General features: G+C 34.3%; 1 protein-coding gene across 2 annotated transcripts in view; it reads left to right on the top strand.

Annotated features, from left to right (window-relative positions):
* Positions 1–18272, top strand: part of LOC113052874 (calcium/calmodulin-dependent 3',5'-cyclic nucleotide phosphodiesterase 1A) — a 60350-nt gene that overhangs the window by 39582 nt on the left and 2496 nt on the right. For both annotated transcript variants that reach the window (XM_026217312.1, XM_026217313.1), the window contains 8 exons: positions 9217–9357; positions 9563–9663; positions 12194–12319; positions 12432–12533; positions 14257–14377; positions 15332–15413; positions 17409–17523; positions 17609–17796. In XM_026217312.1, coding sequence (XP_026073097.1) covers positions 9217–9357; positions 9563–9663; positions 12194–12319; positions 12432–12533; positions 14257–14377; positions 15332–15413; positions 17409–17523; positions 17609–17796 — 976 coding nt within the window. The remainder of the gene's footprint in view (positions 1–9216; positions 9358–9562; positions 9664–12193; positions 12320–12431; positions 12534–14256; positions 14378–15331; positions 15414–17408; positions 17524–17608; positions 17797–18272) is intronic.

Below are 18272 nucleotides of genomic sequence, written 5' to 3'. Positions count from 1 at the left end.
GTTTCAGGTCTCATGACTTCTTAACCTGTTCACAAGCACGGTGATGACAGACTCATAGTGCCCCATGATTACAAAATACATGCAAGCAAGGCCATAGCCAGGCTTTGAAAATAAGTCCAGGGAGTTTCTATAATAACCCTCTTATTATAGACTTGTGCTATAATAACCCCTATAAATACAACTAATTACACTAACACTTCAAAAGAGACAGACATGTAGATGTTTTTGGAGGGATGCTCATTTTTAAATCATACACTATTTATTGTATCAAAGTTTGTTAATACTATATTTATGGGGTGGATAATTTTATCAGTTGTTTATCATTCATGCAAACATACATATTGCCCACCAAATGTGTTATTTTCGGATAGTCAAGATTACAAAAGACAATACCTGACAGTCTGCTGCAGTGGCGTAGAAGGTCAAACGTGTGTCATACATATTTTGACGTGATTGACCCGGGTTCGAATTTGCTTTTTGGCAAAAAAAAAATTCGCCCTTTTCAAATTTCAAATCACATCAGAAAAGCATTTATTTTCAATGAAAATTAAGTAAATAATCAAAAAGTTAAGTGTAGGCGTAGGGAGGGCTTTATTGTCTCAATAAGTTGGCATCCATTACATTGACACTCAATAAGTTATTATTGCATAATGTACTACAATACTGAGGTGCAGATAATTGCCACTGTTTGCAGTAAGTAGTATATATAGCAGAAAATCCTGCTATTTTAACATAGTATAAATCCTGTTAGCCTGCACCAGAACGCCCTCGTCCTCAAAGCCTCTCCACTCTCATGTGTCAGTGATTATGAATAGATTAAATGAAACAGGACAAATAGGACAAATTTAATCTTGACAAACTATGTATCATTATAAAGATCTGAGCCTCAAGCATCAAAGACAGATTGCTGTTTTTCAATGGAAAGCTTATAAAGACTGTATTTGCTACATTTGTGTAAGCGGTACACATAAAAAAAATAAGCAAAGAAAACAATGTACATACCAGATCCGTCGTAATAACGAGTCATAAACATCCACAGCTGTAAATCCCGGTTTAGTTAGGAAGGTAAGGGTCCAGTGAATGACATCTCGTGAAGCACGTTTAGTCCAACAAAGCAATAATGTTGTAATATGGATCATAATTCCTTTGTTTACATTTCATTTCTTCAGGGACAGAACTGTTTGCGTCCTTTATGGAATAACTCACGGTCGGAAACTGCGTCTTGGTAGTAAAAACACGGCATGGTTTTGCAGCGTACAGTGTCACAAACAGAAGGAGACGATCCACCGGAAAAAAGAATTAATGAAAAATAGGCGGAAGATAGTTTATTTGAATTTGGCGCTCTCTCCTGGGAGCATGTGACGCGCTCTGACGCACCTGTCAGCTGATGGAGGCGGAACTTACAGCGATCGCATTTTCCTTTATTTCTTTTAATTTTTGACAGTTTTTATATATGTGAGAGTGTGTTTTATGTTGAATGTGAATGTATCTGCATGATTACCATCTGTTTGAGTGCAAATCAGCCCAAATCAGCTCGCCATTACTGAATGATCACGGCTATCAAAGTGAACGTGTCTATATGAGTAGAGAAAGTGGATTATTTACTTTGGCACATTTGTGTTATTACCTTCTGTATAAGTGGCCATCAGAACATCAGCACTTATTTGCATCGTAATTCATTGTAAAATATGCATCTCTAGCAATCTCAGGATGTTCTATATTGGCAAACAAAGTTAAAAAAAAATTTTTTTCTTATTATTCTTAATTTTTCTTTCTCAAATTATTCTTATTGTATTTTTCTAGTGCTCAAATAAATAATTTATATGATGTCTAAGTTTCTGTCTAGTGTTTTATAATTGAAAACAATAGTTGTAGAAGCCTTCAATACTATTGGGAAATATATTTTCTTATATTTGGGGGGTGGGGGTGTAGACATAGTCTCATAAAAATATTTGCAGGAGTCTCATTTTTCATTATATTTTATTCAGATTTGAAATAGAAACTTATGAGACATGTGGCTTTCAACCCATTACTTTTCTAGATTGCGCCAGGACTCATTTCATGTATTTTTATATCAAATAAAAAAATATTTAGTGGTAAAAAAGAAATTCAAGGCACTTCAGTGTCTATAACTTTTAATATTTTTGAGCATTATCAAATCTGGTTGATAAAAAGTGAAGCCCAACGGGTCTTCTTTCTAAAGACACCACAATTATGTTTGTAACACACTGAAGTAGGAAACTATTACAATTATAAGTAAGTTAGAGCACTTTCAGCTGTGAGTCCCATAATGAGGGGTGCTGGCTAACAGGATAAATAGAATTGGCACTTAGTGTAATATCACAAAAAAAAAATGCTGCTATTTGCACTATGTACAGTGTAAATAGTCACTGCCTTTTTTGATTACTGCCAGACTAATGCCGGAGATGCAATGTTCCCAGATGTTGCTATTAAAATAAACAAAAACCTATAAATAAAATAAAATAAAAACTAAATTATTTCACATATTTTGGAAATTAGAAAAGATAAAGTTATTGCTGAACCTACACCGCAACTACCTACATTATTAACTTTCTAAAGTTTTAAATTTAGTGGAAAAACAAGTAATAAAAAAAAAAAAAGGAGGCTGCGTCCCACACTCTCGCTCACGACTCTCTGAAGACTCGTTCACTTCGGAAGGGTCTCGCAGCGATTATTTTCATACCATGGACGCTAAACATTCAGAATTATACATGCAGACATTCATATGAGTTGTCTAGCAGCAAATTAGGCAATCAGAGAACAAAAGAAGAAGAAAAAAATCATTAACACAGTGGTTTGTTTTTTGATTATGTTGATGTATCTTAAACCACCTTTTGCAAAAAAACAAACTTTTTTTAATATTTAGATTTATTTTTTAGTATTTCTTCTGTCTTTTTTTGTAATTTTAAGTAACTTAAGCTTTTTTTAGTTAGGTGACATGACGTGTAACTAAGTATGGTGTCCCATGATTAGAAATGTGTGCCCTTCTGCCTTTCATCTAATATTTTGCTTTACATCTGTTTTTAAATTATATTTAGTTTTAATTAGAGAAAAAAAATGTTTAAGATTTATATTCTTAGTTTTAGTTAAAAATATCAGTATATTTTATACAGTGTTCCTTCCACCTTGTTTGAAGAATACGGATGGTAGGGTGCAAAAAGACTCGCTGAAACATGACAAAGGAAAAAATACATGAAAACATGAAAAAAACATTAAAGCTTGTTTTTGCCTTAAGGTAATACAAAAAGTAAATTGTGAGAGGAAGTCTTAAATACATGTAAACTAACTACACTGTAAAAAGTTTAACTATTATTTACTCAATTTTTTTGGTGAAACATTTTTACACTCAAAAAAATTGAGTAAATTTTAAAGCTGTGAAATCAATGAAATATACTGTTTAAATTGAGTAATTGTAAGTAAAAAAATTAAGTAAATCTGAATAACTGAATAACTTTATATGAGAAATAAAATTAATTAGATATAATCAAAATTATAAAATACCACAACTGAAATTCTATGTCAAATAAACAAAAAATATTGAGTAGATATAATTGAAATATTGGATGAAATTTAAACAAATAAATGTGCTATATTTACTACATGTAAAAGTGAATTTAACTTAATATTGGACTATAAATGATCAAAATGTTGCATTCACTTTTTTTTACACCATTTACCCTTTACAATTAATATAATAAAACCAAATAAAGAAAGAAACACATTTTTTATTAAACATTTATTTATCAATTAAACATCAGACAAAGTCTAAAATCAACCTTTGAAACATTTTATCCATTTTAATATTCCAGTAGATTGCAAAAATTAAAAACTGTAAAGCAGCCATAAGGGAAATGATTAAACCTTATGAAACATTTCATCCATCTTAGTATTCAAGTAGATTACATGTAAAATATGATAGCCGTAAGAGAAATGACATCTTACTTTGTTCCTGGTGCATACCAGCCATTTGCAGTCACACTCATTACCACTCATTAAACCATAAAAAAGCAACACTTACATCAAAAAATATTAAAGGGATAGTTCACCCAAAAAGATGATGTTGTCATAATGTACTCGCCCTCAAGTTGTCCCAAACCTGTACGAGTTTCTTTCTTCTGTTGAACACAAAAGATATTTTAATGAATGTTGGTTAACAGACAGTTGAAAGTTGCCATTGACTTCCATGGTAGGAAAAAAAAAAAAAGGCTACTATGCAAAGTCAATGGCAACCTTTAAATGCGTTAACCAACACTCTTTGATACTTGGCTGAATGTCACGTCACTTCACTTAAAATATATTTTGTGTTCAACAGAAGAAAGAAACTCGTACAGGCTTGGGACAAATTGAGGGAGAGTAAATTATGACAACATCATCTTTTTGAGAGAACTATCCCTTCAACAGAATTAATCCGATAACAGAAACACTTCCATCAAGAATACCCATTCTGTGGGATGACCATGAACCACTACTATGCAAGAAGATAATTTTTTAACCTCTGAACATTAACAGAGAGTTTTGGAGGATCCAGCTCAAGAAACAGTTTTTGGAACAACTCAAGTGAGTACAGGTCTTTCTCAAAAAATTTGTATATTATGATAAAAGTTCATTATTTTCCATAATGTATTGATAAAAATTAAACTTTCATATATTTTTGATTCATTACACAACAACTGAAATATTTCAGGTCTTTTATTGTTTTAATAGTGATGATTTTGGCATATAGCTCATTAAAACCCAAAATTCCTATCTCAAAAAATGAGTATATCATGAAAAGGTTCTCTAAACGAGCTATTAACCTAATCATCTGAGTCAACTAATTAACTCTAAACACCTGCAAAAGATTCCTGAGGCTTTCAAAAACTCCCAGCCTGGTTCATTACTCAAAATCGCAATCATGGGTAAGACTGCCAACCTGAGAAGGCCATCATTGACACCCTCAAGCGAGAGGGTAAGACACAGAAAGAAATTCTGGGCTGTTCCCAGAGTGCTGTATCAAGGCACCTCAGTGGGAAGTCTGTGGGAAGGAAAAAGTGTGGGGAAAAAAACGCTGCACAACGAGAAGAGGTGACCGGACCCTGAGGAAGATTGTGGAGAAGGACCGATTCCAGACCTTGGGGGACCTGCGGAAGCAGTGGACTGAGTCTGGAGTAGAAACATCCAGAGCCACCGTGCACAGGCGTGTGCAGGAAATGGGCTACAGAGAAGCAGCACTGGACTGTTGCTCAGTGGTCCAAAGTACTTTTTTTGGATGAAAGCAAATTTTGGATGTCATTCGGAAATCAAGGTGCCAGAGTCTGGAGGAAGACTGGGGAGAAGGAAATGCCAAAATGCCTGAAGTCCAGTGTCAAGTACCCACAGTCAGTGATGGTCTGGGGTGCCATGTCAGCTGCGGGTGTTGGTCCACTGGTTTTATTAAGGGCAGGGTCAATGCAGCTAGCTATCAGGAGATTTTGGAGCACTTCATGCTTCAATCTGCTGAAAAGCTTTATGGAGATGAAGATTTCGTTTTTCAGCACGACCTGGCACCTGCTCACAGTGCCAAAACCACTGGTAAATGGTTTACTGACCATGGTATTACTGTGCTCAATTTGCCTGCCAGCTCTCCTGACCTGAACCCCATAGAGAATCTGTGGGATATTGTGAAGAGAAAGTTGAGAGACGCAAGACCCAACACTCTGGATGAGCTTTTTTGTATTAAAAACACTTTTCTTTTATTGGTCGGATGAAATATGCTAATTTTTTGAGAATTTGGGATTTTCATGAGCTGTATGCCAAAATCATCAGTATTAAAACAATAAAAGACCTGAAATATTTCAGTTGGTATGCAATGAATCTAAAATATATGAAAGTTTAATTTTTATCATTACATTATGGAAAATAATGAACTTTATCACAATAAGCTAATTTTTTGAGAAGGACCTGTATTTGTGGGTCTTGGAATATCTCAAATCCAATGCATACGTGACTCCCAAAAGATAGCAGCAGACTCTGCTGAGATTCCCAAGACTGCGGAGGACAGTGATGCCCTCAATCACAACTCCTACATCGCTGACTGCCCCATCATTGTCCCGAAGGATGTAGATTTTTATGACCTCCTCTGCCAACTCTGCGTGTACGAAGACCGGTAGATCAGCTGAACCCTACAGGCAAATTTTAAAGATAACTGGTTAGAGCTAACATTCAAACCTGAATGTTACAAGAAAGCGACAAATACACAAAACAAATAGCACCTGAAGAAGCAAACATTCTGTTGGACCATATTATAGGTAAAATCTCAAACAAAGTTTACTAGGGGGAGGAGTTGCAAAAATTAACAGCATTCTTCTTAACAAGAGGACAGGTACATTTTTTACATAGGGACATTTATTTTTAACAATAAACCTAAAAGAAAAATGAAAAGAGACCAACTGCGAGCTTCTATGCTTTAAATCAATGCTATAGGCTTTTATTGAGGTCCGCATTATTTCAACCAATTTCTTTATAAACATGTTTAATATTTAAGTAAAATGACTAATGGTTTTGAAACAAAAAAGCTTGTTTAATTGCACTACTTGAAAAAAAAAAATGCATTGCATTAACCCTCACACTCAACCCTTAACCCTCTAAATAATTCTGTGGCTTAGTAAATATTACAATAATATTTAACTTTATGAACTTAATAAAATTTCTGAATATTATAAGATTGTAAATGTTTCTTGAAATGCAATGTACCCCTCCCCCAGCCTCCGCTGTCCTTCAATACCCACCAGGTCTGGATTTGTTGTGAAACAGCTGCGGTGACTGGAGTAATGGAATGAAAATTCGGCTTTAATGTATATATATGTGTGTGTGTATATAAATATTATATCAGTCTGGCGAGTAACCCTAAGAAAATTACCAGCCAAATAGCAATAGAGGGTAGGGGGGGATAGAAGGTTGTTTTTTCTGCATTTTTTTTTATTTTTTAAATAAATGCAAGCTTAATGAGCTTAAGAAACTTATTTCAGAAACATTAAAAAGCTTACTGTTTTCAAACTTTTGACCGATATTGTATGTGATCTAGGTTTCAGTGCACTAGAATGATTTTACAACGGAGCAGGCCTTAAACTGGCTGACTCCCTATAGTGGGAGCTGATTAAAACGCACCAGTCTATGTTATGTCCATGCCATTTTAAATACTTTTGCATGGCGTATTTGTAGTGGTTATTTAAGAGCTCATAATTGAGTTCATGTAGTAATTATGATGTTTTACAACAACGTGACAGCTTTTTACAAGACAGAATGTCATTTGAAAGTTCATAAATGATGTGTTCCCTTTTGACAAGCCACTGACCCCAAAGGGGAACCTGTACAAAATCGTTTTCCATTGGGCATGTATAGTTATAGTTGCTGGACCACGGTACACTCACTTATCGTTAGACTTTCAAATGGCGGTTGAAATTAACGGTGATCCAAATAGTACGAAAGTTAATCCACTCAAAAAAAAAAGGAAAAAAAACCCTAACATACATATAGCTGCCCCACTAACGAACTTAGAAAACTACACTGTTATGTACACGTACACACGGTCAATGTTTAATCAACTTTTGAATAAAGTATCGCAAATATACATCGTTATAAAATGACTAACGTTACTTACAGGAAATTCGAGTAATGCTGTTCACGTCGTTGCTGAGAAAAGCAGTCCTTCAGTGACAGGTGCCTCTTGCTTGAGCCGCGAAACTCGTTAAACTTCTTAAGATGACGCAAAATACAAACACAATTGTTAGGAAATCCTTAATAATTAACTTCTGAATTAAACATCACAAACATATTTAGTTTTAGCTGGCTAAATTACATAACGTACCACGATATGAGAGGAGTGCGGGTCTTGCCGTTGCTGAGGAAATTCAGGAAAGCCGTCCTTCAGGTGACTTCGATTAAGCTACGAAACTTGTTGAAGATGACGTAAAATACAAAGACAATTGTTAGGAAATGCTTAATAATTATTAACTTTATAATAAAGTGTTACAAACGTAAGTAGGATAAGCTGACTAACGTTACTTACCAGGAGTTGTGAGGAGTATGGCTAGTCGACGTCTCTGCTCTGCTGAGGAAAGCAGATTTTTTTTTCCTGCCGAGCTGCACACGTGATCACTTTAGCCGCGAAATTTACTCAATTTATTTAAACCGTCATTTATTAAGCTGGAGCTTTATTTAGGAAAATTGGTAGGAAATACTTAATAATTTTAGTTTCTAAAACAGATCAGTACAAGTAAATAATTATCAAATATTTATATTAGAATTCACCAGAAATATTGAGGGTATATTAAAAATATAATTAGTTAGTTAAATACTTATTTATTTTCATTACATAAACTTAAATAATATATGTAAATTTTAGAGAAATTATTTGTTGGATTTTTAATTATTATTTTTAACCTGACCCACTCAAAATATCACTTAAATGATTTCAAAAGATTTTATTAAGTAAATATAGCTCTTTATTTTTGTGAAATTTACTAAGCCACTGAATTACTTTTTACAGTGTAAATAAATAATGAAAGCAATTTTACAATAAAGATTGTGAAATATTAGGTTGCAGTTGCAGTCACAATTACAATAAATAAAGATAAATAAAAAATTAATTCTAATTAAATTAGCAGTTTTCGTGTTCAAGACTCAGATCATCTGATTCAACTGAGTTGTAACTAATGCATTAGATGAAACTGATTGAGTGAAACAAGTTATTTTGTACAGTCATGTCTGACTCGAAATATGAATAAAGCTGTAAATTATTTGCGTACTCCTGATACGTTGGCTGATACTTAAATCAGTGTAATTACTATCTAGTTAATCTGACAACATCTACACTACACATCAATTTGGGGTCTGTAATATTTTTTTTTGTTTGTTTTAGAAAAAGCCAAAGACTGGATTTATTTGATAAAAAAAAGTATTTAGTATCACACAATCCTTCAGAGACCATTTCAATATGCTGATTTGCTCCTCAAGAAACTAATTGAATAATGTTTAATAATGTGTAATATTACTTTTAGAAAACTTTTGAGTTTTTTGATGAATCCTTGCTGAATAAAGGTATTGGTTTCTAAAAAAAAAAAAAAAAAAAAAAAAAAAATTAATAATACAATTCTTACTGACACCTAAATTTTGAATGGTAGTGTAGTTAAAGATTGTATTCTAGTTTTGTAACTGTGATTGTTGTTCTTTGTGCAGATACCAGTGTCCTCCCTTGTGTCATTTGTGGAAGCTCTGGAAATAGGCTACAGCAAGCACAGAAACCCCTACCACAATTTGATCCATGCTGCTGATGTCACGCAGACGGCACACTATCTGATGCTACACACTGGCATTATGGTGAGTTAAATTCACAGGTGAATTGTGCATGCATGTCTTGCACAGACAAACAAATATGACATCTGTTTGTAATCAATACAAGCAGAACGCTTGATGTCTTAACTTGCAGGTTAATATGCACAGCTGTTGAAATTGGTTTTGATGATGTTGAATCATGGTAATGATGATTATTTGGGTAACAGCTGTCTGGTTTGCTCTCCCACAGCACTGGCTCTCTGAACTGGAAATATTGGCCATGGTGTTTGCTGCTGCAATCCACGACTTTGAACACACTGGAACGACCAATAACTTCCACATTCAGACCAGGTGTGTGGTGACCATAAGAAGCAGCCAGTGGTTTCAATGAAGTGTTCAAATTTTAATTAAACTGCCTTAAAGGAATACCCAAAATCAGCCAAAAATGAAAGTTTGCTGAAAATGTAATCACCCTCGGGTCATCCAGCATGTATATGAGTTTATATCTTCACAGGAACAGGCTTGGAGAAATTTAGCATTACATCACTCGCTCACCAATGGATCCTCTGCTGTGAATGGGTGCCGTCAGAATGAGAGTCCAAACAGGACACCTTAAAGATGGATTTGTTTCTTAAAAACACACACACAGCTTTTCATTTAGCAAGATGTAAACTGATGGACTGGAGTGATGTGGACTACTTGTGAAATATTGTGATGTTTTTATCAGCTGTTTGCACTTTGACGGCACCCATTCACTGCAGAGAATTCATTGGTGAGCAATGCTAAATGCTAAATTTTTCAGAATCTGTGTTGATGAAGAAACAAATTCAGCTACGGTTTGGATGGCCTGAGGGTGAGACAAATTTCAGCAAATTTTCATTTTTCGGTGAACTTTTCTTTTAATGATGGACAGACAAAGCATCTTTGTATGAAGGTACCTGCGATGGAAACTAGCTTAGCATCACACCTGCATCTACAGCACATTCTATGAAAATCTAGACATAAGCAAGCTAATATTTAGTAAATAAAATGCTTGTTTCTTTGTGTAAATGAAATCGTAAGTTGATTATTATCATAAGTTATGATGAACTGTTTGAGTCCCAGCAGTGTTTGGTCACGGATCACCCCTTTTTATCCACAGCCATCTTGAAGCTCTTTCTGCAGCCTCTGTTGCGAGTCTAATGGCTGCTCTCCTCTGGGGCTCACTCAGCCCCAGTGCAGTGAATGTTCTGTAGAGGGAGCAGCCAGCAAAGCCAACCCCTCTCTCGACACTGATCAGTCAGATCTTTGTACCTGGCACTTTTCCTTTCAAATGCCTCTTCCATTCAATCTTCCCAAGGCACAGTCAATTCTATCAAAACTAGCTCTTTCGAGACCTCAGATAGAATGATGATGTCAGGTTCCAAAGATGTGTTCTGGGAATTTCAGCTGCTTCTCCAAGTCAACCAAAAGCTTCCAGTCCCGTGCTGTATGAAGAAGGCCTGCTGGAGCTTTGTGCTGTGATGTTGGCTGCTCTTCTTCTTTCACAAACTGTACTGTATTTCCTTTGCTTAATGATCGAGCTTACTGTTTGCAGTGGCCAAGGAGACGCTCTCCAATACTGCCTTTAGCGGCCATCACCATCCCTTCTGGGCAGCAGCTCAGGATGTGTTCTACTAATATATATTTGTAGTATTTATACAACAATTTATACAACTTTATGGCATGTATCAAAATTTGTAAAGTATTTAATATTAATATTCGTATTCTTTAATCTTTAGTGGATTTTTTTTAAGCAAGCTTGTTGCAATCCATTTGCATTATTACCTTCTCTTTGAAGGAAATGTGATGCTTGCCTAGAATTTGTTCATTTGAAGTTATCTTAAAAACATGATGCTACCTACCATATTCAACAGTGTTTGCATCAGGAGCATGTCTGTGATGCATTAACATGCTGCTTACATAGGCAGCTTACTAGGTGTTGGAGAGCCTAGTGTGAAAGCCAAAGACAGTGTGTGTGTGTGTGTGTGTGTGTGTGTGTGTGTGTGTGGTAGAGAGAGGTAATACACAGTCATTATTCTGAGAAGTGCATCGCAGCTTTAGCTTTTGCTGCAGACAGAAACTGAAGGCAAGGACAGTACTCCAAAAATACAGTGATTTTAGAGGAGCGCTCAATCATCAATGTTATGGGAGACTTGTGTGATGGGAAAAATGGATATCTCTGATTGCCGCTGATGTCCCACCTCAGCTTGTAGTTCTCAAATTGACTCCTTGTGAGAATAAAAAGTAAAATTCTTGGTGAGCGTAAGAGGCTTTTTTTTAAACAATAACACATTTTTGAAACTTGTGGTGGACAAGTTCTTTTTTTCTTCTTTTTTTTTTTTACAATATACAGCAAGTTCTTCACATTAGCAGAAGGTTTCTTTTTTCTTCAAAACTCCAGCACAAAGATTTTCTAATGAAGTAGTGAATAAAATAAAATTATTTTAACTCTTCAATTCTGCAGGCCTTAGACACAAAATAATTGTCCAATCTGCTTATTTTCATTAAAAAAAAAACGAAAAAAAAAAAAAAGTTACAAAACACTGCATTCATATATTTAAGCTGGTGTGACACAATGTGCCATTGACATCAATTGACACCTAGCCTAGCCCCAATTATTTTCATAACCAACGTTATGAATATGTACATTTTGTTATCTGTACAAGTGTAGTTTGAAAGCCCCTGGCGACAATAAGCTTTCATTAAAAAAAAAACATTTGTTGTGTTCCATGAAAGAAAGAAAATCCTACTGACTTGGAATTGATGTAAATGTGACTAAATGATGATGAAATTGTAATTTTTAGGGTGAACTGACCTTCAAGGTAAATTTATTAACTCCTCTTTCTTTGGTCCTGCACAGATCAGAAGTGGCCATCCTGTACAATGACCGCTCGGTTCTAGAAAACCACCACGTGAGTGCAGCCTACAGACTCATGCAAGAAGATGAGATGAACATCCTGGTCAACCTCTCGAAGGATGACTGGAGGTACGCTGGCTTTGTGTCCTCGGACATGCCGTTCCTGAAGAATGGAGGATCTGTTGTGGGAAAGTGCATGTGCTGTGAGTTGTGATGAGCCGCAGTGTTGTGTTTTCCACAGGGAGCTGCGTACGCTGGTGATTGAGATGGTCATGAGCACAGATATGTCCTGCCATTTCCAGCAGATCAAGACGATGAGGAATGTACTGCAGCAGCCGGAGGGGTAAGTGACGCTCCTGCTGTTCTCTCTGAGCGTGTGTAAACATGAGGGTGTTAGTGAATGAGTGTGATGGCGTGTCAACTTATGAAAATGTGTTATACTTCTTGCATAGTAACCATTAGGACTGGGTGGTATTACATATACTGAGTGATGAAATAAATGCATCAAGACTAGAGACTAGATTCATTCATTTGTTATGAATGATTTTATTTTTATTTTTTTGTGTCCATTATGCTCCATACAGAATCAGGCGATAAACGTCATTAACCAGGCTCATAAGTTTATTAATGAAAATAACTAGAACTCCAGTGTCTGTTTTCCTAGTTTATAGGAATAAGGCATTTCAGATCTATGAAAACATTTATTCTCTCCATTTTGCATTTCAAATGCATCTTTTTGATCCAAGAAATCCTTTGTTCTGTTGGAAGAAATCTTTTTTTAATAGGACTTTTTTTTTTTAGAGTAATTTTTATTTTTTTAATTACCCAAACTGACTTAAGTAATGTAAACCTTTTTAGAAAAGCTGCTGATTAAACTAAAGTATTAAAAAAAAAAAAAAAATACGTAGTTTTCCTGCACAATATACAAATATACAGTTACTATAGTAAAACCATTTCAAATTGTAAATAGACAGAGTGACAGACAGAGGCTGATGGTGTCATTTAGACTCAATCCTCTCATGTCCTTTGTTTGCGAATGTGTGTGAGTGTGGGTGTGTAACAGTGGTGTGCACAGACTTCTGGAGGGGCAGGGACGAAATGGCGTTACGAGGGCACAATCGCGGTCCGAGGTCGGGGGAGGGGGTGGTGTTGGGGGTGATGGGTAGTGTGTATTTGTTTGTTCGGGTGGGCGATATGGCAAAAATGTCACCATTTTCTTTTTTTAGAAATATCATGATTTAATCACGATTCTTTGTCATGTTGGTTTCTCTATTTTGCAAGATGTCAACATGGACAGCATGTGAGTGAATAAACAATGACAGAATTTACATTTTAGGGTGAACTATCCCTTTAATTACAGTCGGCAGCATGTTCAGTACTGTCCCTTTAAGACCTGCGTGCATCTAATATACAGATATGCATCTGTCTCTTTCAGTTGTTTTCTTTCATTTTAGAAATAACATTTTAGACATAACTGAGTATATACATGAACCTTGTGTGTTTTGACAGTATTAACACAAAACATAACTTAGTTCAGTAATCAGGCACAGTTTGAACTAGGGCTTTTTCGTTTTCGTGCGCGAGCTTTGAGTGTGCTCAGAAAAGCTGCACGTCAGAACAGCACACGAATGAAACATTTAAATAATCAGTAAGGCTGATGCAAAAAATAAATAAATAAATAAAAATGTACTTTTGTGGACAGTGTCCCGTGAGAGTAACTCTACCACTGAGTTAACACTGATTTTAATGTATTTCGCAGTATAGCTACTGATTCGGTGTCGCCAGAACTGCAGCTGATAGAATGTGCGCTGCAGCACAATACAATGATATTTCTTCAAAAGCAGATCCTGGAGACATTTTTATCGTCCATAATCAAAAATCTTCATATCGCACCCCCCTACCCTCAGCAGAAGGGCAGATCAGACCTCAAAGTTGCAGGGGCTCGAACCCCCCCGCTCCTCCCTTGTGCACACCATTGCATAATTTATGGATTCATAATTCTCCAGTGGAAATTACAGCTAGTGTTTGTATGTGACTGATGAAGCTCTGATGAATGTGTTTATTAGAATAGACAAGGCTAAAGCGCTGTCCCTAATGCTGCACGCGGCTGATATCAGCCATCCCGCTAAGGGCTGGAAACTGCACTACCGCTGGACACAAGCCCTCATGGAGGAGTTCTTCAGACAAGTACGCACTTCATAATATTTATCTCTCAACACAAACAGAACTCCCAGAAACACAGACTTACTAGATACAAACATTATCTGGGGGGGAAAAAATTGTACCATTAAGATAATATTATAGTTTGTGAAAAATATTTCACATTAGTTTTTGTTTTTCTGTTTTCATTTTCATTTTAGTTAAGGTTCTAGTAATTTTATTGTGTGTTTTGTCTATTTTATTAGTTATTGTTTCAAATGTATACAGTTTTTATACATTTTTATTTATATTTTAGTTTGAGTTAATTTGTTACATTAAACTAAACAAAAATATAATAAATTCTTAAACTTTCTTTTACTTTATCTTTATTTTATGTAAAATAACAAAAACGTTTTTATTATTTTAGTTTTAGTTAACTATGATAACCCTATCTAAGAGTTTCTGCACATAATAACCAAAGGGAAAAAAAAATAAAAAAAAATAATTAAACTGTATATACTGTATATACTGTATATATATATATATATATATAGAGAGAGAGAGAGAGAGAGAGAGAGAGAGCCTATATGCATGTATGTATAATTGTAGTTATTTGTTTTTTAATGGAAGTGTACATGTGTTTAATAAAAACATATTTATCAGATACAATATTTCAATATTTAACAGAATACAATAAAATGAAGATTTTAATTTACAGAGTAAGGGAAACTGGGATAAAAAAAAAAAAAGAATGAATGCATTTTTAATAACCATGCAAAGTTGCAACCGAATGTATCCAGGATCTATTTGTATTCTGAATTTGTTTTGGAAGTTGCTCTCAGAATCCTGTTGGCTCAGAAATCACATGTACTGTACATAATGTCTCCGTCTGCTTTTCATCTCAAGCACAAAAGAGGGAAGAGTAAAGTTTTATTAGACTATTCACAGGGCTTTGAATCAGTGTGAGTAATTTTTTTTCTGATTCTTTTATTGTCTCTGCAGGGTGACAAGGAGGCAGAACTAGGGCTTCTGTTCTCTCCATTATGTGACCGGAAAGCTACCATGATTGCCCAGTCTCAGATAGGTACAGTAGAGCTGACACACACACACACAAGCAATGATAGCCACTGAGGCAACGTTTGCAACAGCATAGTTTATGCATGGAATAGACAGACATTCTGCTAGAATTGCTAAAAGAAGGACAATTCATGCAGTTCTGTAGCTTGACTTTCCATTTTCAAGGCTGATGAATAAACATCTTATTTTGAGTCATTATTTAATTGGACTACCAAATGTTAGGTGTTAGTGTTAACACTAAAACACATGCTTAACACCTTCATGAAACAAGAATGAACAATACTTCTACAGCATTTATTAATCTTAGTTAACAATAGTTTCAACCTTTACTAATGCATTATTAAAATCTAAAGTTGTGCTTGTTAACATTAGGTAATACACTGTGAATTACCATGAACTAACAATAAACAATATTTTTATTAACTAAGATTAGCAAAGATTAGTTCCATTAGTTAATGTGAGTTAATGTATATTAACTTATATTAACTTATATTACTTATAGTATATTATTGTTCATTGTTTGTTCATGTTAGTTAATACATTAACTCACATTAACTAATGGAACCTTACTGTAAAGTGTTGCCAAAAGGTTTAATTTAATTAATTACACAGTATTCTGATTAATTATTCAGATTAATCACAAATTAATCGCACATCAATTTTGGCTGAGAAATTACCCTATACAAAAAATAATTTAAAGGTAATTATTGTTTTTGATGAGAAAATCATTGTATAGACTTTGCAAAAAGTTTTTTTTTTTGTTTTTTTTGTTTATTTAGTTCTCTAATAGAACATAAACTTGATTAGCAAACATGGTATGGTACAGATTAATATACAAAAATGTATGTCTGATACATGCAATGTTAAAAGGGATAAAGAAACATTTTGATCCAAAATTGCATAAATTGTAATAAAGGGGTATTATTATTTAAATAAATTTTGAAATGTGAAATTATATTTTGAATTTGAACAGTAATAGTCAAAACGGACCCACTGATATAGACTTTTAAAATTGTTTTCATCTTTTTTTGTGTGTGTGTTTTCTTGTGCATGCTTTTATATATTTTGTTTAGATTTATTTATTGGGAACTATATTGAATTTAGTTTTTTCCATAATGACAGAAAACTACGGAGCCCCGCACGACATGCAAGAAAAAATTAATAAATTGTGCACACGATTTACTAATTCGTTCCCTCACTGTACTAAAACGTGCACACGATTACCATTGCATTCCCTCAATTTACTATTGTGTTCCCTCAATTTGCTGAATTATTTTTTCCTGCATGTCATGTGCGGGGCTCTGTAGAAAACTACAACAACAACAAACTATTTTTATTAATCCATTTTATTTTATTACAAGATGATAACTGGTTGGCACTCAGGAACATCCATGTAGCATATGTTAAATTTGCATATTTATGTACAGTATATATTTTATAATACTATACAAATATTACATTATGAGAATAGCATCTGTGTATACTTTTAATATATTTTGCTTAGATTTATTTATTTCATTTATTTTATTTTGTTTTGTTTGGAAAATATATAACATTTTGACATTTTAGAAAAACAATAATATAAAAAAAGTAAGTTAAAAATGCTAAATAACTTTTTTGCAACATGATAACTTGATGCCACTTATGAACATCCATGTATTCTATGAAAATTTACATCTTTTGCACAGTATATGTAATAGATAATATATATAATACTATATAAATATTGCAGGATGAGAGAATATTATCAGAGTTACTGTTGTTGTGAACACATCCATACAACCATGCACAGCTCTTTACTGCCATCAAGATGCTGCTGGGGCAATTACATGCTCTCTTATAATATTTAATGGAAAAAATGTGCTTTGACTTAATGACACAATTACAACAAGGAATCTTGATTGGATCAAAATCTATTATTGCTAATGAGTTTCTAGTTAGGTAAATAAATGACAAAGGTTTCTAAACAAATATATATATATATTTTTTTTTTCCTCCAAAGGGTTCATTGATTTTATCGTCGAGCCCACGTTCTCTGTTCTGGTCGACACCACAGAGAAGATCATTAGTCCTCTCATAGAGGAAGCTGTAAAATCTGGGGGTGTCCGCAGGTCAAGGTGAGGTCATGGTCATGTGTTCATCATGGTAAAGGTGTTTGAGTGACAGATGATAATGTGTGTGTTATCTGCTGTTGCGGTGCAGTTTGACGGGACGGGGCTCAGCCGCGGTGGTGGAGTCGGTACAGAGACACAGCGGTCGAGGTTCGAATGACGAGCAGGGAGGCGCTACAGATTACTCACTGTGCGGCATCGACCTGAAACGAGTCCAACACCTGCTCTCTGAGATCATCCAGAACAACAAGGAGCGCTGGAAAGAGCTGTCTGTTAAAGGTCTGCACACATCTTTTGTGTTTCTGTGTACACAAGTGAAAATTTTGGACATAACACACATTCATTATTATTATTATTTGGAATATTAGTAAAGTTATCAAAAAACTATAGAAAACACAGATGGAAGAATGGGAATTGTTGTGACTTGGCTAAACAACTGGTGTTTAAGAAGCAAAAGTATTACAAACATGTAGTACAAATTATCAAAATAATATATTATTTATTTCACAGTGGGTTTTAAAACAAAATAAATTTGACTTTATACTCCACTTTGTAATTTTTTTATAATAATAATATATAAAATAATTATATATGTTGTGTAATAATAATAATAATAATAATAATAATGTGTGTATGTATATATATATATATATATATATATATATATATATATATATATATATATATATATATATATATGTGTGTTATTTAAAAAAAAATATGAGTAGTTTTAGTTTTAGATTTATTTATGTATT

This window comes from Carassius auratus, chromosome 34 (genome assembly GCF_003368295.1).
Source record: "Carassius auratus strain Wakin chromosome 34, ASM336829v1, whole genome shotgun sequence".
In the NCBI taxonomy this organism is placed as follows: Eukaryota; Metazoa; Chordata; class Actinopteri; order Cypriniformes; family Cyprinidae; genus Carassius; species Carassius auratus.
Note: the sequence above shows the minus strand (reverse complement) of the source record. Positions and strands in the feature narration are given on the sequence as shown.